At 38.7% G+C, this 16,156-nt stretch overlaps 1 protein-coding gene across 1 annotated transcript in view; it reads right to left on the bottom strand.

Moving 5' to 3' along the window:
• Nucleotides 1-3,396: 3,396 nt before the first annotated feature.
• LOC110026306 (receptor protein kinase TMK1) overlaps nt 3,397-16,156 on the bottom strand; it is a 26,519-nt gene continuing 13,759 nt past the window's right edge. The window contains exon 2 of the mRNA XM_020727196.1: nt 3,397-4,122. Coding sequence (XP_020582855.1) covers nt 3,605-4,122 — 518 coding nt within the window. The 3' untranslated portion in view covers nt 3,397-3,604. The remainder of the gene's footprint in view (nt 4,123-16,156) is intronic.

Raw genomic sequence — 16,156 nt, 5'->3', positions numbered from 1 at the left:
AACTTACGAGCTTCTCATTATATCTAATGAGGTTAAGCTTGTTGGTGGTATTTTGATTAGACATCCAAAGAACAAGTGTGTTTAATTCATAGTTTTGAAATATATATTTGCTTACAAACCTCTTAACTTATAAATTTCACGAGCATTTCTTTGAAGTGCAATGAATATAACATATTTCCTTATTTAGTTTATTCATGTTAAATTGTTTTTTTATTACATTTTGATATAATATGCTCTTTAATTCATCTTTTCTCTTAGCACTGCCTAAAATTCAAATGAATTAAGGGCAAAGTTAGACATAGATCATTATATCAAATCATTAAAGTAAAGCATTTTCTTGCACTGACCCTCAAAGGATAAGAGTTATACAAGTATCCTCTTTATCCTAAATAATTTCTTTAAGCCTCAAAATACAAGAAAAATTCGAAGATTTCACATATTTACTATTTTCAAGTAGGTTACTAATTGGAGTTGTAATCTAAAATAGATGCTCTAATACGAAAGCATTCATAGAGCTAGCCTATATGTCCACAACAAAACCTACTTTTGCATGTGGTATATTGATATCACCATCTACATCAATGAAAGATGGTGAATCATCTAATCATGTATTATTCTCATTTGCATAAAGTTGACTGTTAAAAACGGTTGTTAAAAACAATTTGAAAGTAGTATGTATGTGTTTTTAACAATCTGAAAGTAGTGTGTGTGTAGTAGTAATAGTAGTAATTAAAATTATAGATTGTGCTCCACTAACGTGGTACTTTACCTTCAATTTGAGAGTAAACTGATTATTGTAAATCCTATCATTTTATATATGAGATTAATAGGACTTTCATTAAAATATTTTTGTGTCAAAAGTCTTTTTCTCTATTTCTCAATAAATATCCAACTTACATGCATGTATTCTTTTCATTGCCTTTCATAAAGTATAAGAATATTGATACTTTTTTATCTTCAGAAAGTAATTTGTCAACATATAATCTCATTGTCATAGCACAAGCTCAAGCATGGTTTGCATTATGTTCAAATTTTGTTTAAACCAAGTATGATTATGGTTTAAACTTATGTTTGAACATGTTCAAAACCTTTAATCATATTTGAACTAAGTTTAGTTATGATTTAAATAAATTTTAATATAATTGTAAACCATACTTTTGTCCCGCTCGAACTTGACTTTTAAACACACACCACTATTTCCTTTGAGCTCCTTGTTCCAATCAACATATTACCACATACATACAATGATTTGAGCTCTTAACATCCAAATTAGGATCACATCCTCATTCATCCAAAGTACAATTGTGTTCTAATTTATAGCTCGAAAATTTGAGTTAGTGAATTTAACTCATGAATTCCATGAGCATTTTTTTGAAATGCAATGGACATATCATACTTCTTTATCTAATTTATTCACCTTAAATTGATTTTTTTTTTCATTACATGTCCATATAATATGATTATTTTTTGCAGCAACCCTTATAAGATAAGAGTTATACATGTATTTTCTGCATCTTGCTTGTTGCTTTTTGCCCCAACATGGCAAAATATTTAAAATATTTCACCTACACCCGAAATGATACATTGCCTCCAATCTTAAGACTAAACTGATTCTTATATCTCTCTCAATTTATATGTAAAATTAATGAAACTTTCATGAAAATATATTCTAAAATTGTATAAAAATCATTCTAAGGCATATATGATCTAAACCGCTTTCTAACAGAAAGAAATAAAGATGAATGGTTGGATGATGACAATTATTGAGCTCGACAATTTAGTCCAAATCATGGGCTAACTAAGCATTGCATTAGAAGATTGGTGCAGTTTAAAATAGATGTAGAAAGATGGTAGATTTCAGCCGTTTAATTTGATATAAAGTAGCTGCATTTGATTTACATCAAATCATTTCCTTCAATGTTTATGTAATTAGAACAAATCACACTGGCCTCATTTACTCTCATCTACTTCACTTATTTTGCATCAACTTATTGTGTATGAAGCCTGATTGGCAGCAGCAGCAAGGCACACCCAACACCAAGAGTTGTTTCTAGCACAACGCGCCTGTGTGAACAAGACGCCCACGACGGCGCCTGCGCGCCAAAACCCAAACGAGCATGCCCACACTTAGGTTTACGACACCCATGCACGATCTTTGGGACGTTTTGTGCCCGATTCCAGAGAAAGCAGAGCTATCTTGCCCAAAACTGGTGCAAATATGCTGGGGCAGTTCTCTCTTCTAATTAAGTCTTTGATTTGAGTGATTAAAGTACATGTGTGCGGTGTTCTTCGATTGATTCTCTAGTGAAGATGAATTGTCTAAAGAATGCTTCCAGAACAAGCATTCTCTTGTTAGATCGAGAGAGAGATTTGAAGTGAAGATTTGTACGTTCGATGCTTGTAGAAATTTGGTGTATCTTTATATAATTATTATTCTTCACAGTGAAATTTTTATTATTGCGGTCCTATAAATTTTTTCTCATTCTAAGATTTTTTTTTTTCACACAAAACATGTTCTTTTTGAAATTATTTTGTTCTAAATTTCTCGAATTGTGATTCCATTCCTCATTGTGGTTTTGATTGCTACTCGATCGAAGCTCAAGGTTTATAGTTCCATCCCAACAAACCATTTCCTTGAAAAGTTTCTGTAACTAAATTAAATCACATTGGCCTTATTTACTCGCATCTACTTCATTTATTTTGCATCCAACATAAAACAAAACAGCATCTCTCAATTAAGGTTAATGTCAATGTATGCATATTTACATTCTAATAATCCAAAGCACAATAAAAATAATTGGGCATTAGCATGCACAGCACCTAAAACTTATGTATTTACATATCTCGCAACTAAACTTTCATATTTTCACAAATAGCACCCATATCATTAATATTCTCACTATTACCACATTTTAGAAGTGAAATACACTTTTAAAATGAACAGGCTAAAGCACCACAGTGTTATATTTATGTAAATATGAAAATTTAGGTGATATCTGTAAATACAAAAGATTGTGCGCTACGTAATTCTGATGTATTTACATATCTAACACCCAAAGTTTAAAATTTTCACTTATAATACTTCGGTTTCATAAATCTATACATGAAAATGTGTATTTCGCTTTTAAAAAAGCAGTAATGGTGGGTATTTTTGATGTGATGCTAAAAAATTGAGTGGTATGTATGTACACATGAATGTTGAGGTGTTAGATATGTAAATACATAAGAATTATGTGTATGTAAATGCCCTAAAAATTTAGGACACACGTGGCCTAAAGGAAATATACGAGGAAGTATAGTAAATAATCCTATGCAGAGAACATCACCGCAAGCAGGATATCAGCACTACAGTCAAGCTGTAACGCACCTCTTCTCCGCACCAAAAAACAGTGATGCTTCTGCAACTATCACACACTAAAAACACACATTACAAAGACAGAAAAACATTAATTCGTTTTCATGGTTCCATTAAGAAGCACAGCTAATTATCATAACACACTGAGAAGAGCAGATAACTTAGCAAGAAAACCAACCAAAAGATCAACAAATATTTCAAAAGAAAACTAGAATGAACAATACCAACCTACTCACACTTACCGGAATTCTACCTTCCATCAGCCGATGTAAAGGACTCCGCAAATCCAGCCGGTCTTGTGGGTATGCTGTTCTGGGTGTTATCTAGGCTGGCGAGGAACGACGTTGATCCATCTCCATCCTCAAACGCCTGCCACTTCTTCAGCGCCTGGGGCAGCGTCATGTCCAAGTCGATGCCGTAGCTATCGTCGGAGTCGGGATCAGAAGGTTTCCACAGCTCGGTGAGTGTGGACAGAACGTTGACAGCATGCCCCATGTCAGGCCTTTGGTGGGGCTCGCGAGCGCAGCAGTGGCCGGCAAGCTCAGCAACGGTGTTGATGCTTGCGATGGTTTCATCTTCGAGATCTATTATAGGGTCGATGGCCTTGCGGAAGCTCTCCTTGTTGAGCTGCATGCGGCGGAACCATGTGACTAGGTGCACGCTTTCCTCTGGCTGAGTCTCATCAAGTGCCTTCCGGCCGCTGATCAGCTCCATCAGTATCACGCCAAAACTGAAGACATCAGCCTTCGTTGTAACACGCCCGGTCACTGAATAAAGTACCAATCAATTTTAGCATTACAAAGAAAGTTGGCATAAATTCATTTCAAAACATGCAAAAAGTTACAGTGATGGACCCAATGGACCGTGGGTGCCATTATATTTATAGGTGACAAAGCAAAATTTGTTTACCCAATGGACCGTGGGTTCCATTATATTTATAGGTGACAAAGCAAAATTTGTTTGAAGAGTAAGATTTGTGTGCCAAGACAGTACAATTGAGTTTTTGTGAAAATCAAAATGATATTCACTGAAACTCAATGCATTCAAAAAAAAAGAAAAACCAAAAATATTGATGTCTGGCAGCACTTTATCAAAAGAGAAAGTTGAAGGCAGAGAGGTCTCAATTTAAAATATCTCCCAGAAGGAAGAACAAACAGAGAAAATTAGCAAAATAGTATTAACACAGTCCAGCCCATCTTTTTTCTTTCCCTCCCCAATGTCTATGCAACAGAGATAAATCACAGATCAGCTACAAGACAAGCCGTAGCTTTCATAGGGAATAAAAGGGCAAAACAAATTAAAATCATTGCAATCACAAAAAGAATAATTGAAATCATAAAAAGGAAAATTGAAAAATGTGGCCATCCGACAAGCATTTGTATCTAGCTGCAATCACATATAATGGGTACTCAAAAGATATCCTTAATGTTGAACGTCTTTGCAAACTTAAGGTGGCTTCAAATATCCACGCATACGCTTTATCACAGTTTTTTTTTTTCTTTATTTCAAAAGAACCAATCTTGTTGGACTTGCATTTGACGACAGAATATTAATGCTACTGACAATCAAATTGCAGTCTTATAAATCTGGTTATTCATCCCACCTCTGCATGTCCCTCCATATGTGTCCTTATGCAAGAACTCGACTAGCCGTTTACTTCTGCAACACTGCTTCGACAATAGAATTCACAGTGAGTGGGCACTCAAAGATATATTAAAATGATTTCTTTAGGATCTCGAGGTGATTTGAGAAATCTATTACGTAAGCTTTGTTACAGATTTTTTCTTATCACAAAAGGGCCAATCTTTTTGGCCTTTAGTTTGATGTAGGTACCAGTAGGACATCAGTCTTTTGCTTAAATAGACCATGACGAACTCACCATTGGCGAAAGTTTTTTTGCATACAAAACAATCAGCTGCAGCTTATGATTGTATTATTCTTCCAAACTCTGCTTGAAATCCTAATGTGTTCGTTGCATGAGTGAGCTATTTGGTTGTTGTGTTAGAGTCTTCGATCAATGAGGTCAATAAATGTATTAGGTATTTTAATGTATACAATCGTGAATAGTGATTTACCGGTGGATCAGTTGAACATGCTTTTGAAGGTAAATTCCACCTGAGATAAGAGTCAGGGTTCAGTTTATCGCCGACAAAGCAACAATCAAGATGCCCAAAGAATGGTTGGAACCACAATCAGATTGTCATTTTGAAGGTGGTATGATGATATCAGAATTAACCCAAATCAAACTAGAAAAAGTAAATATTATTACTGAAAATAAATAGGTCATTACAACCAACACACTTGAAAGAAAAAATAATAATAAATATGACACACGACAGGCTGAAACAATAAATAATAACACCGCAAATCACCATATAGGACTAGGGTAAAACTCGGGGCAGTGGTGATCAGAGAAGGTTTGGAATGTGTTGGGATGATGAACAAGGTAGTCGACAAGCAAAAAACAACGAAGTAATGGTTTCCCAGGTTCCGAGCAGCAAGTATGCAACAGCTATCGACCTGCCACGGCTGTCCAGGAAGATGGCAGCAAAGGGGAAGAGTTGGAACAACGACGACAGTGAAGATAGAGGCTGGAACAATGATGGCAGCGAGTATAAGGAGTAGGAACAGCGTTGGCAGTAAATGGGAAGGGGTGGAACAACGATGGCAGCGAAAATGGAGGGCTGGAACAGTGATGGGGAATGCGATGAACTGTTGGAAAGCCAAGGAGGGGCTGTCCTGGGTGGGGGCAGCAAAGAGAGTAGTTAGACAACGAGTAAACTGCAGGAAAAATAACAAAAGACTATTTTTGAGGTGGCCTGTAGCGAGGAGTGCGGGGCAACAAAGTGCGAGGGATGCAGAGGAGTTGGGAAAGGATACACACCGCCTGGAGACCATACAATAGAAACACCACCTGAAACCCTAGGATACAACCTTTGAAGGAAAGAATAACGGATGTTGATTGTTGTCCTAAACAAAACAGACGAAAAACTTCCAACTTAAAATATGAAAAAATAAATTTAAAGTAATAGGATAATTAGGAGTGGCCCAAGAGGATCGTTCGACTCCTCAGTGTTGAAAAAACCTGGACGATTTGATTTAGGTACAACAAACGTGAATCGATTTGTCGTGGTATTTCCCGCATAGCTTTGATCACATGATTTCTTCTGCATTCCGCCCCATCTTGCCAAGCGTGAGTCTCACGGGTTTGGGGGAGCTTCGACCTTATCTGTCAAAGCTTCTAACTCCACGTAGTATAATGTCAGGTTGATCACATTGAATGTGGTGGAGCTATTATAACTTCTCAGTAAATCACTCTTGCAGGTGTTGTCATCCAACAACACATCTTGATAAAGTAAGTATCCATCCTCACTTGGCAAAACCTGGGCTGAAACTAAATATAACTGTAGATTACCGCAAAATAGCTCTCGAGCACTTCAGCGTGTAATTTTCTTCTCCTACTTCTCATATTAGGTTGAATATAGTCTATCGTGATGAATCAATTCTAGAATGAAATCTATAACAGGTTGGACAATACTGAAGTAAAACCACTTAGAATATACATCTTATTCTTCTCTCGTAAGACTTGGAACCCATAGAAGAATTTTCTTCACCACCAACCTCCTAAGATAATTTCTAAAGTTGTGGTTCATCTCTCTTGTTTGGTCATCAGTTGGTGAGTACACTGCTGAACTAAATTTAAAATCTTAATGACTCATAATCTTCCAAAAGTGGCACAAAAGAGTCTCAACTCTGATATGTTGGACCTACCTCAACCGAGAAAACTTAGGAAGTAGTCTATGTATCTCAAAAGTCTAAATCTTTCTTATCTGGGGTTCTCATGCCTCTTATATCGGACAGTCATGTTGATGCTCCTCTCAAAGCTTGAAAAATGATAGTTCGAGGTACCACATTCTCATAATTTGCACGAGCATCCATTAACTAAGAATCTCAACTTTCTAAAATAGCTATTGACAACTCAGCTGGAGTCTCTCTCCTGTGTTCAACTGCATTTAATAGCGTCTCTTCCTTGTCAACTAGTATCTAGTACTTCTCTTCTCTGTCTTCACTCTCTTTAGTCTCTACTATGTCATTATCTATTTGAACTGCTACCTCATCAGTGAAAGTGATTGTTCTCCTTGTCGCGCAATATGATTCAATATGCCCAAATTTCTACCACTTGAAACAATTTCTGGTTGGGATAGATTTAGAAATACTTGTTCAATTCACCTATTCTCTACTTAGCTTTAGTTTCAACTTAGGCGGGTGTTCGAATGTTCCTCTTGATGCACTCTTACGACTTGTACCTTGTGTTGAACTTTGCATGAAAGGTGTGGTGATCATCCGGTCTGTAGTGAGCCGGTAAGTATTGGCGTTGCATCTCCTGTTTTATCTTATCCCAAGAAGCGATTTTATCCCATCCTTCTCTCTGTCTCTCTTGCTTTAGATTCTCCCATCATAACATTCTTCTTCAGTTTTATTGCGGCGAGCTTCACTCTTCTGTTATCAAGCACCTTCTTGTATTCAAAGATTCACTCAAAAGTTTGCACCCACTCATGGAAGTCATCCGGATACACTCTCCCCTCAAAATTCAGGTCCACTTTCAATCTCAGATCTATGTATCCTCCAATAAGCACGTCATTACTATATCTTTCAACACGCAATTCATCTTTGTATCTGTTACGCCCGTCTGTAGACAGGCCCCTCCTGGATCGGTCAAGGCACGTCCAACTGGCCCGCCCAAAAAAAGCAAGCGAGCCGATCATTCACGTGAGGGGTGGAGCAACACTTTGGGGCGACATAAGAAGGCATGGAGCAGGTGGGGTCCACAAGAGCCTTCATTCAATACTCAAGGAGGAGAAATTGAATGAATTTGAAAGGAGAGTTTTAGAATTGCTGTGAGAATTCTATTAAGGGAGGTAATCTGGGTTTTGTTTTATTTATGCATTTTTGTTTGGTTGCGGTTTTTCTTTTCTTTTTGTGGTGTCCCTAGCAACGTCTAGAGTGTTGGAGAAAAGATCTACCTCTCAAATAAATACATCAACTTTATATCTTGCTTGTTTTCCTTTGATTTTTATAAGAGTTCGTAAGAGTACCCCTTAGTGTGTTTTTTCCACCTATATATTGTGATTTCGTCGTAGTTTGTTCGCTGATTTTGGTGCCAAAACGTATCAGTATTCTCTAACAAGCATCTCACTTCTGTATCCTCCAACAAGCACCTCTTCTCGGTATCCTCTAACAGACCTCTTAGCTCTATATCCTTTAGCAGACACCTCATTTTTGTGTCTTCCAATAGGCACTTCATCTCAAGATATGTATTGATATTGTACCACAAAGCGTTGTGACTATCTTCTTCTCCACTGGGATCCCCCGTACAGAAAGGATTCGGGTGGTCATCTTGCTCTCCTTTGCGAAATTCCCTGTCCTTTCCACAATGAAATCAAGCCGACGTAGCACTTGGCAGAGTAGTCGTTGTATATCGCCCATGGTAGATTGAAACGCTCCTACGAAGCACTAGCAACTCAAGCAATTATACGAGGTGTAGCAGTAGTATCGATTTTGAGTTCGGTCGTCGATCCCATAGGGAACGAGGTAAACACAATTTTGAAAAAAAAGTCTTCCTAAAACTTCCTTATATGAAATATCTTTTTGGATGGATAATCAAACTTTAATGTACATTCAAAGTCAGTGTCAATCACGAGAAAAATTCTTACTTATCAACTTCCGATGGTCTAAGAAAGATTAACAGTCTCAAATTTAGTTCCCTAAAACTTTTGATCTGCTCAAAAGAAAATATATCCCAAAAGAGTGCATAAATTCATTAGCAATATCATTATTCCAATGAGTTTATGTGGTTAACTCTTTCGTTCCAAGAATCCTTTCAGATCTCAAAGTTCACGTAATATTTTATCAATCCACTCGTCAGGAAGAATGTAATCTAGATTCAAAATTTAACACACCACTTTTAAAATCAAATCAATTCAAAACAATCACCAATTCTTAGTCTGATCCAACCACCATCCCAATACTAGAGAGAAGCAACTAAACTACACATAATTCATGACAAAGCATATCAGCACAAACTTAGCATTAAGAATAGTCATCAAACACTAAGTACACCATCCACCATCCCAATTCTAGAGAGAAACAAGTAAAACTACTCATAATTCATGACAAAGCGCATCAATACAAACTTAGTATTAAGAACAGTCATCAAACACCAAGCCTTTACAAAGAAATTCAAAGGAAAATACAACTTTAATGCACTTATCTCCTTCCCAAATAGACAACATGAAGTCATCAACAAATAATAATCCACTTTCTCAATCTTCCCAAACACTCTTTTCTTTTCTCATAATCTTCTTGAAAGTATCTAGGCCTTCTCCTTCATTGCTCTACACTCCAGGCTACAGAAAAATGAGGAAAAAGTCCCCTCATTTTCATTTCCATCGTTTAAATAGACTCTCCCAACGAAACGACACATCCAACTGTTGAAATCACCAATCTACGCATTCTAGCGCCTAAGCGCCCATGGTTGGCGTCGGGCGCCGAAAACCTTCATAAATCGCAATTCCTAGGCGCTATAATTATAGTGCCAAGATTCCAAGCTCTTGGAAAAAACCCAAAAATCCTCCATTCCGAGCGCCTAGGCGCCCCAGGCGCCTAGGTGCCCGAAGTCAACGCCTAGGCGCCCCAACACCTCCTTCACAGATTCGACTTTCCGAACACTTGATTTTGACTCCTAGCGCCTAGGCGCCCCAACACCACATTCGCAGATTCGACTTTCCGAACACTTGATTTTGACTCCTTTTTCTGGACTGGATTTGGCGCATATGTACCCAGCCCTAACGCCTAGGCGCCAGAACTCTATTTTGCCATCTTCGCCATGTTTCAAATTCCGGTAGCAACCTTTACCTGATTCCTACAATACAACCCCAAAAACCTTCCAAAAAGCATAATGTAAACATACAAAAAGGTAGAATTAAGGTGACAACTAAGCACATTACATAAACATGTCATAAATTCTTGATCAGATTCCGACAATTATCTTGGTGGCGGCATGGCCAAAATTTTAAATATAGGTAGGTTGAAGGAGGGAAAATAAATGTTTTGGGGGGTAATATAGGAGGATGCTAGAAATCATATGATAGGATTAGGTTTGGGCTAACTTTAATATCAAATGATACCAGAGTTAACCCAAATAAAAATAAAAAAAATAAATATTATTATTGAAAGCAAATAAGCTGTTACAACCGACACACTTGAAAATGAAAATAACAACAAACACGACACGCGACACATTGAAATAGAAAATACTAATAACACTATTCACGATACACAACTAGGGTGAATCTTAAGGTGGTGGTGGTGATCAACGAGAGTTTTGAAGATAGCGGGACATTGGACGAGGTGGTAGACAAGCAGAAAACAATAAAACAATGAATTTCCAAGTTCGAGACAACAAGTACACAATAGATATCGACATATCACAGCTGTTTGGGATGATGACAACAAAGGGGGAGGGCTGGAACAACAACAGCAGTGAAGATGGAAGTCAAAACAGCGATGGCAGTGTGTATGGAGGGCTGGAAATATGGTGGCAGCAAATGGAAAGGGTTGGAATAGCGATGGCAGCAGGATGGAGGTTGGAACGACAGTGACGAATGTGGTGGATTGCCGAATTACCAAGCGAGGGTTGTCCTCGGTGAAGGAAGTAAGAAAAAATGAATGGTTATTGACTAAACTGCAGGAAAGATAGCAAAAGGCTACTATTGAAGAAGTCTACAGTGAGTGCGTGTGGTAGCAAAGTGATAGGAATGAGGAAGAGTTGGAGAAGGATGAACACCATCTGAAGGCCAGGATACAACCGAAGCACCACTTGGAACCCTAGGATGCACACTCAAAGGGATGAAGAATGGACGCTGACAGCTATCCTAACCAAAACAGACAAAAAACTACCCACCTAAAAAACAAGAGGACCGACCGACTACTCAACTTCGAAAAAATCGGGGCTGGGTTAAGGCAAATGGGAGTCTTCCACGCCACACCCCGCTCCGCATCATAGGCACTAATTTGGGGCCTAGGGTTGTATCTTATCAAATTGTTTACTTAAGACTCAACAAATGGCTAACAAACTTCACATCACAATTACTGGGTAGAGCAAATGGGAGTCTTCCACGCCACACCCCGCTCTAGGGTTGTATCTTATCAAATTGTTTACTTAAAACTCAACAAATGGCTAACAAACTTCACATCACAATTGAGCGTGATAGATTTAGGAATTTGGTGTAGGCCAACTATTTCTTAAGAAAAAGGTCGGTCACATTAATAACATCAACAAATTTGCAACAGGGGATGAATGGAGCCATTTTCAAATGCATACTAACAATTACAAAAATGGAATCTTTCTCTTATTGCATCATTAGTAACCCCAACACAAAATTCATGCTCATGTTTTCACATATATTATTTGGCATAGATATCGACAATAGCAATCAGCATTCTGGCAAACCAACACCTCTGACTTCGTCCTTGTACATCTCCCGTATATGCTCTTGATGAATTTTTTATTCTTGAAATCCCAAAATTTGTAACCAACCTATTTGAGTAATTTCCAAGTAAAGTGCAATTGACAGATTTTGAATCAAGTTTATTTTTGGACACTGCATCAGCATGTACGTATGCAAAACAGTTAAATACTTGTAAATGAGATAGATTTATCTTATTATCACTCCAGACTTTTTCAGATAAGTCTTCCTCCAAAGATACCGATGGACCATGGTTAATCAAATAAACTGCAGTATTTACTACTTCAATCCAAAACTATTTTGTCAAGCCTGCATGTAACCTCATGCCCCGGACATGCTCCAAAATTTTTCTATTCATGCGCTCAGCTACACCATTCTGTTGCGGTATTTTTGGGACCATGAACTCATGCATGATCCCATATGTATCACATAAATTTCCTAATTTCTAATCACGATACTCAACCTCATTATCTGATTTGCCACACTTAAGTTTCAAGCTTGTTTCATTTTCTACTGATCTTCCACTTAAACACTTCAAATACATCAGATTTTTGCATTAAGAATTAATTCATACTTTTATGGTGAGATCGTCAATAAATATGACAAAATAGCAGTCTTCCAATAGACTGAACTGGAGTAGAACCACGAGTATTAGTATAAACTAACTTCAATTTTTTTGAAATCACCACTGACCCAAGTTTTAGAGAAAAAAATGTCCTCTATTTACTATATATACAATTTTCACGAAAATATAGTTTCACTGATTTCAATCTTGAAGTTTATTCTTGAAAGTAATGACAACATATATTTCTCATACAAATAGGCAAGCTTTCGGTGCCACAAATCTACATCCACCTCGGTTCCAATCATATCAATGAATCTGCCATTTCATTGATCGGGTAAGGGGAGCCTTTAATACTGCCCTGAGCCATCACCATTGCCCCCCTAATCACCTACCACAAATCACTTGTGAACATAATCATGGACTTGACATTGTTAACTGGCTCGCAAAGATAAGATTTCTCATCAAACTTGGAACATGTCTAACTTCATCAAACATCTAGATTGTTCCATTCGACATCTTCATATCCACATCACCATTCCCTACAATATTGCAGGTCTTATCGTCTCCCAAATAAACTTTTCCTATATCACTCTTAAGCGTAATTTTTTAATAGCTCTTTATGGCATGTGTGAAAAGAAGCGCTTAAATCTACCATCCAAGATTCGGTACTAACTAGAGAAAACACTAGAGAATCATTTCGGATTTCATCGGTGAAAATATTTGTAGCCTACACCAACTTTCCTTAAGAGTTCTACAGTCCTTCTTGAAATGTTATTTCTTTCCGCATATTTAGCATTGACATCTATCACCTGGACTTTCCTCTTCTAGACTTGAATTTGTCTCTAACTGAATTCCTGTCCAAACTCTTTTTGTTTTCAACATTCTATGCAGCCTGAAAATTCACCATTCGTTGACTTCCTATGAACTTCATTCAACGCCAACCCACAATGTCATCGAAGTTCAAATTTCTATTCACAGAAGAGTTATCGTTGTGACCAATTTATCCCGATTGTTCGACAAGGAAGACGATATCAACAATGCCCCAACGTTATCATTAAACTTTATCCCTACATAACACAACTGACTCGTTACAGTGTTAAAATTGTTCACGTCCTACCATTAAACTGTCTTCCACCATCTTTATGTTGAATAGCCTCTTCATAAAAAAAAAAATTACTAGAAGCAAAAAAATTTTCGCACAAATTTGTTAGTGTCCCCATGAGATTCATCGTAGATATCTCATTCACCATATTAAACACAAACAAATGAGTAAAATGATAAACAGATCACATCTAGGATTGTTTGATCCAACGTCTCCCATTCCTCCATAGTAATGGACTCGAAGTTTTTTATGATTTCTTATAATGGCAAGTACAATTTTTTTCTGATGCAACAAATGCCCATTTACATCCTCCAGAACACAAAATTCATCCCATTTAACTTCTTCACTTTGTGCCTTGTTTTGTTGGTCATTGCTCCCACTCGAATCAAATCCGCTTCGATACAACTTTGTTTCGAAGAAAATCCTTATTATTCTAGGGCTTCAAGCCAATTGGAATCAAAACCACACCACTGAATAAGATCACACTGATTCGAAAAAACCGAAATAAAATTCAAACATAAACACAAGAACAAAATTTAACGTGTAAAAACCCAAAAATGAGAAAAAATGAAGGATCCACATCATCAAGAAATTTCCACTATTAAGTCAGAAAAGTATATAGAGCTCACTAAAATCTTCTCTACAAGCAATGAAACTTACAGGGTTGTTGGCATCAGTTTTTGATGCCATGGGCGTATGGGACGTCGATATTACCTAAGGAGGGCGTCCATGTCGTTAACGGTTCGAATACAAGGTAAAAATGCGCAAATTATTGTTTTGATCCAAATTGCTAAAAAAAAGTGGTCCAAACGACCCCGAACGACGAAACAGACCACGTGAGTGAGTCTGGAACGTCGATTTTACCTATGAAAGACATTCATTTCAAAATGATGGTGTGTCTAGACTAACACCACAATAACGCAGGCGAGGTAAAAATGTGCAAATTATCGTTTTGACCCAAATTGCTAAAAAAATGGTCCGAACGACCCCGAATGACGAAACGGGTCACACCAGTGCGTCCAGACACCGTCTCTTGTTCGCGCGAAACCGCCGCCCTGCTCCGAATCCGTCGACCGGCGGTTTTTGCCGGCGACTACTCGGCTTCGACCTCACCTTCTCACGCCGGGAATCTTCTCTCGCCCCTCTTCTCCGCATCTCCTCACAGTCGACCCCTCTCCCGTTCGCGAAAACCGCCGGTCCCTCCTCTCGGCCTTTCGAGCCGCACCCGCCGCCGGTCTCTTCATCGCCGGCGAAGATCGCCGGCGTGCTCTCTCTTCCCGCCCCCGGCCGCCGGCCGCGCCTCTCTCTTTCTTCTTCTTCTCCTTTTTCTTTTTCTTCTTCTTCTTCTTCTCGTCCTTCTTTTTTTCGCTTATTCTTCTCCTTTTTTTACTTATTCTATTCCTTCTTCTTCTTCTTCTTCTCCTTATTCTGATTTTATTTTATTTTAATTTATTTTTTTTCTTTCTTCTCGTTCTTCTTTTTTCTTGGCCAACTCCGACTAGGGCTGTCAAAAAAGCTCGTTGTTCGCGAACAGTTCGTGTTCGGTTCGTCAATGAGTTCTTCGTGATTCTTCTTTTTTCTTGGCCAACTCCGACATCGAGATCCCGCCATTTGCCGGACCTTTTCCTCGCCAACCTTTTTTTGCCTCGCCAACGTCGTATCTACGCCGGAGAAAATCAGCGAGGTGAATGTCGGATTTTGGATGTGAGAGACTTACTCTATGCTCGATGGCTTAGCGTGAGCTTTGAAATATCCTCCACCTCGCCAACGTCATATCCTCCACCTCGTCATTTTACCTTCCCGGCGGCCGGATACTTCACCTGAGCATTTCAACGTCGTCGGACAGCGAGAGTTGTCGCTGTTCGAGGAGTATCCGTCTTTTACCTTGTGGGTTCCCCTCCTTCGTCGTCATCGAGCAACCTCCCTCGCGATTTTGGTTATATTTTTTTTTTATATGCCAAAATTATTATTTTTTGAGTTGTTTTGTGTACCTTACTGATTCCTATCTCTTATTCTTCTTGTTGCATGATTCATTGTGGGATGCACTGGAGCACAGATTGGACGTCGGCGGCTTGGAGCAAATAAAGGGAACGCGCCTGCAACCTTCGCAGTGGTGAGATCCCCTAAACTTCTAGCTAGTCTTAGGTTTAGTGGTGTCGAGGCGTGTGGGTTCGATCGCCCACACGGGGTGCGTGCACCGGCATGGGTCGGCGCGACGACGTGCCTGCGTGATGTATCGTCGATTTTCTAGAACTAACCTTTAGGTTAGGACTTCTTGTGCGTAACCAAACGCCCTCCGTAGAGCCGAGTGTCAGCTCAGTCTCTCCTTTATTGTGAGCCTTAACAGAAGTCCTGATGGGTTGGAGTCTCTCACTCCCCTTGCTTTGGGTTCCCCAGCTTTACTTGGAGAAGAACTTGGTAAAGCGAGAGAAGCTTTGTAGCTTTCTCGCTTTGCAAAGTCTGGAGGAGTTCACCAAATGGAAAAAGCTGTAGCTAGCCCATTTTGTGACGTCGTGGAAAATTTTCCCCTCAGAGATCTGGGGAAACTCTCCACATTTCCTCACCAAAGTAAGAGGCGGCGGGGGTGGCTCACCCAAGTGCCTCAA

The sequence above is a fragment of the Phalaenopsis equestris genome, unplaced genomic scaffold (genome assembly GCF_001263595.1).
Source record: "Phalaenopsis equestris unplaced genomic scaffold, ASM126359v1 Scaffold000364, whole genome shotgun sequence".
Classification (NCBI taxonomy): domain Eukaryota; kingdom Viridiplantae; phylum Streptophyta; class Magnoliopsida; order Asparagales; family Orchidaceae; genus Phalaenopsis; species Phalaenopsis equestris.
The sequence above is the reverse complement of the archived record's forward strand: the minus strand, read 5'-3'. Positions and strand labels throughout refer to the sequence as shown.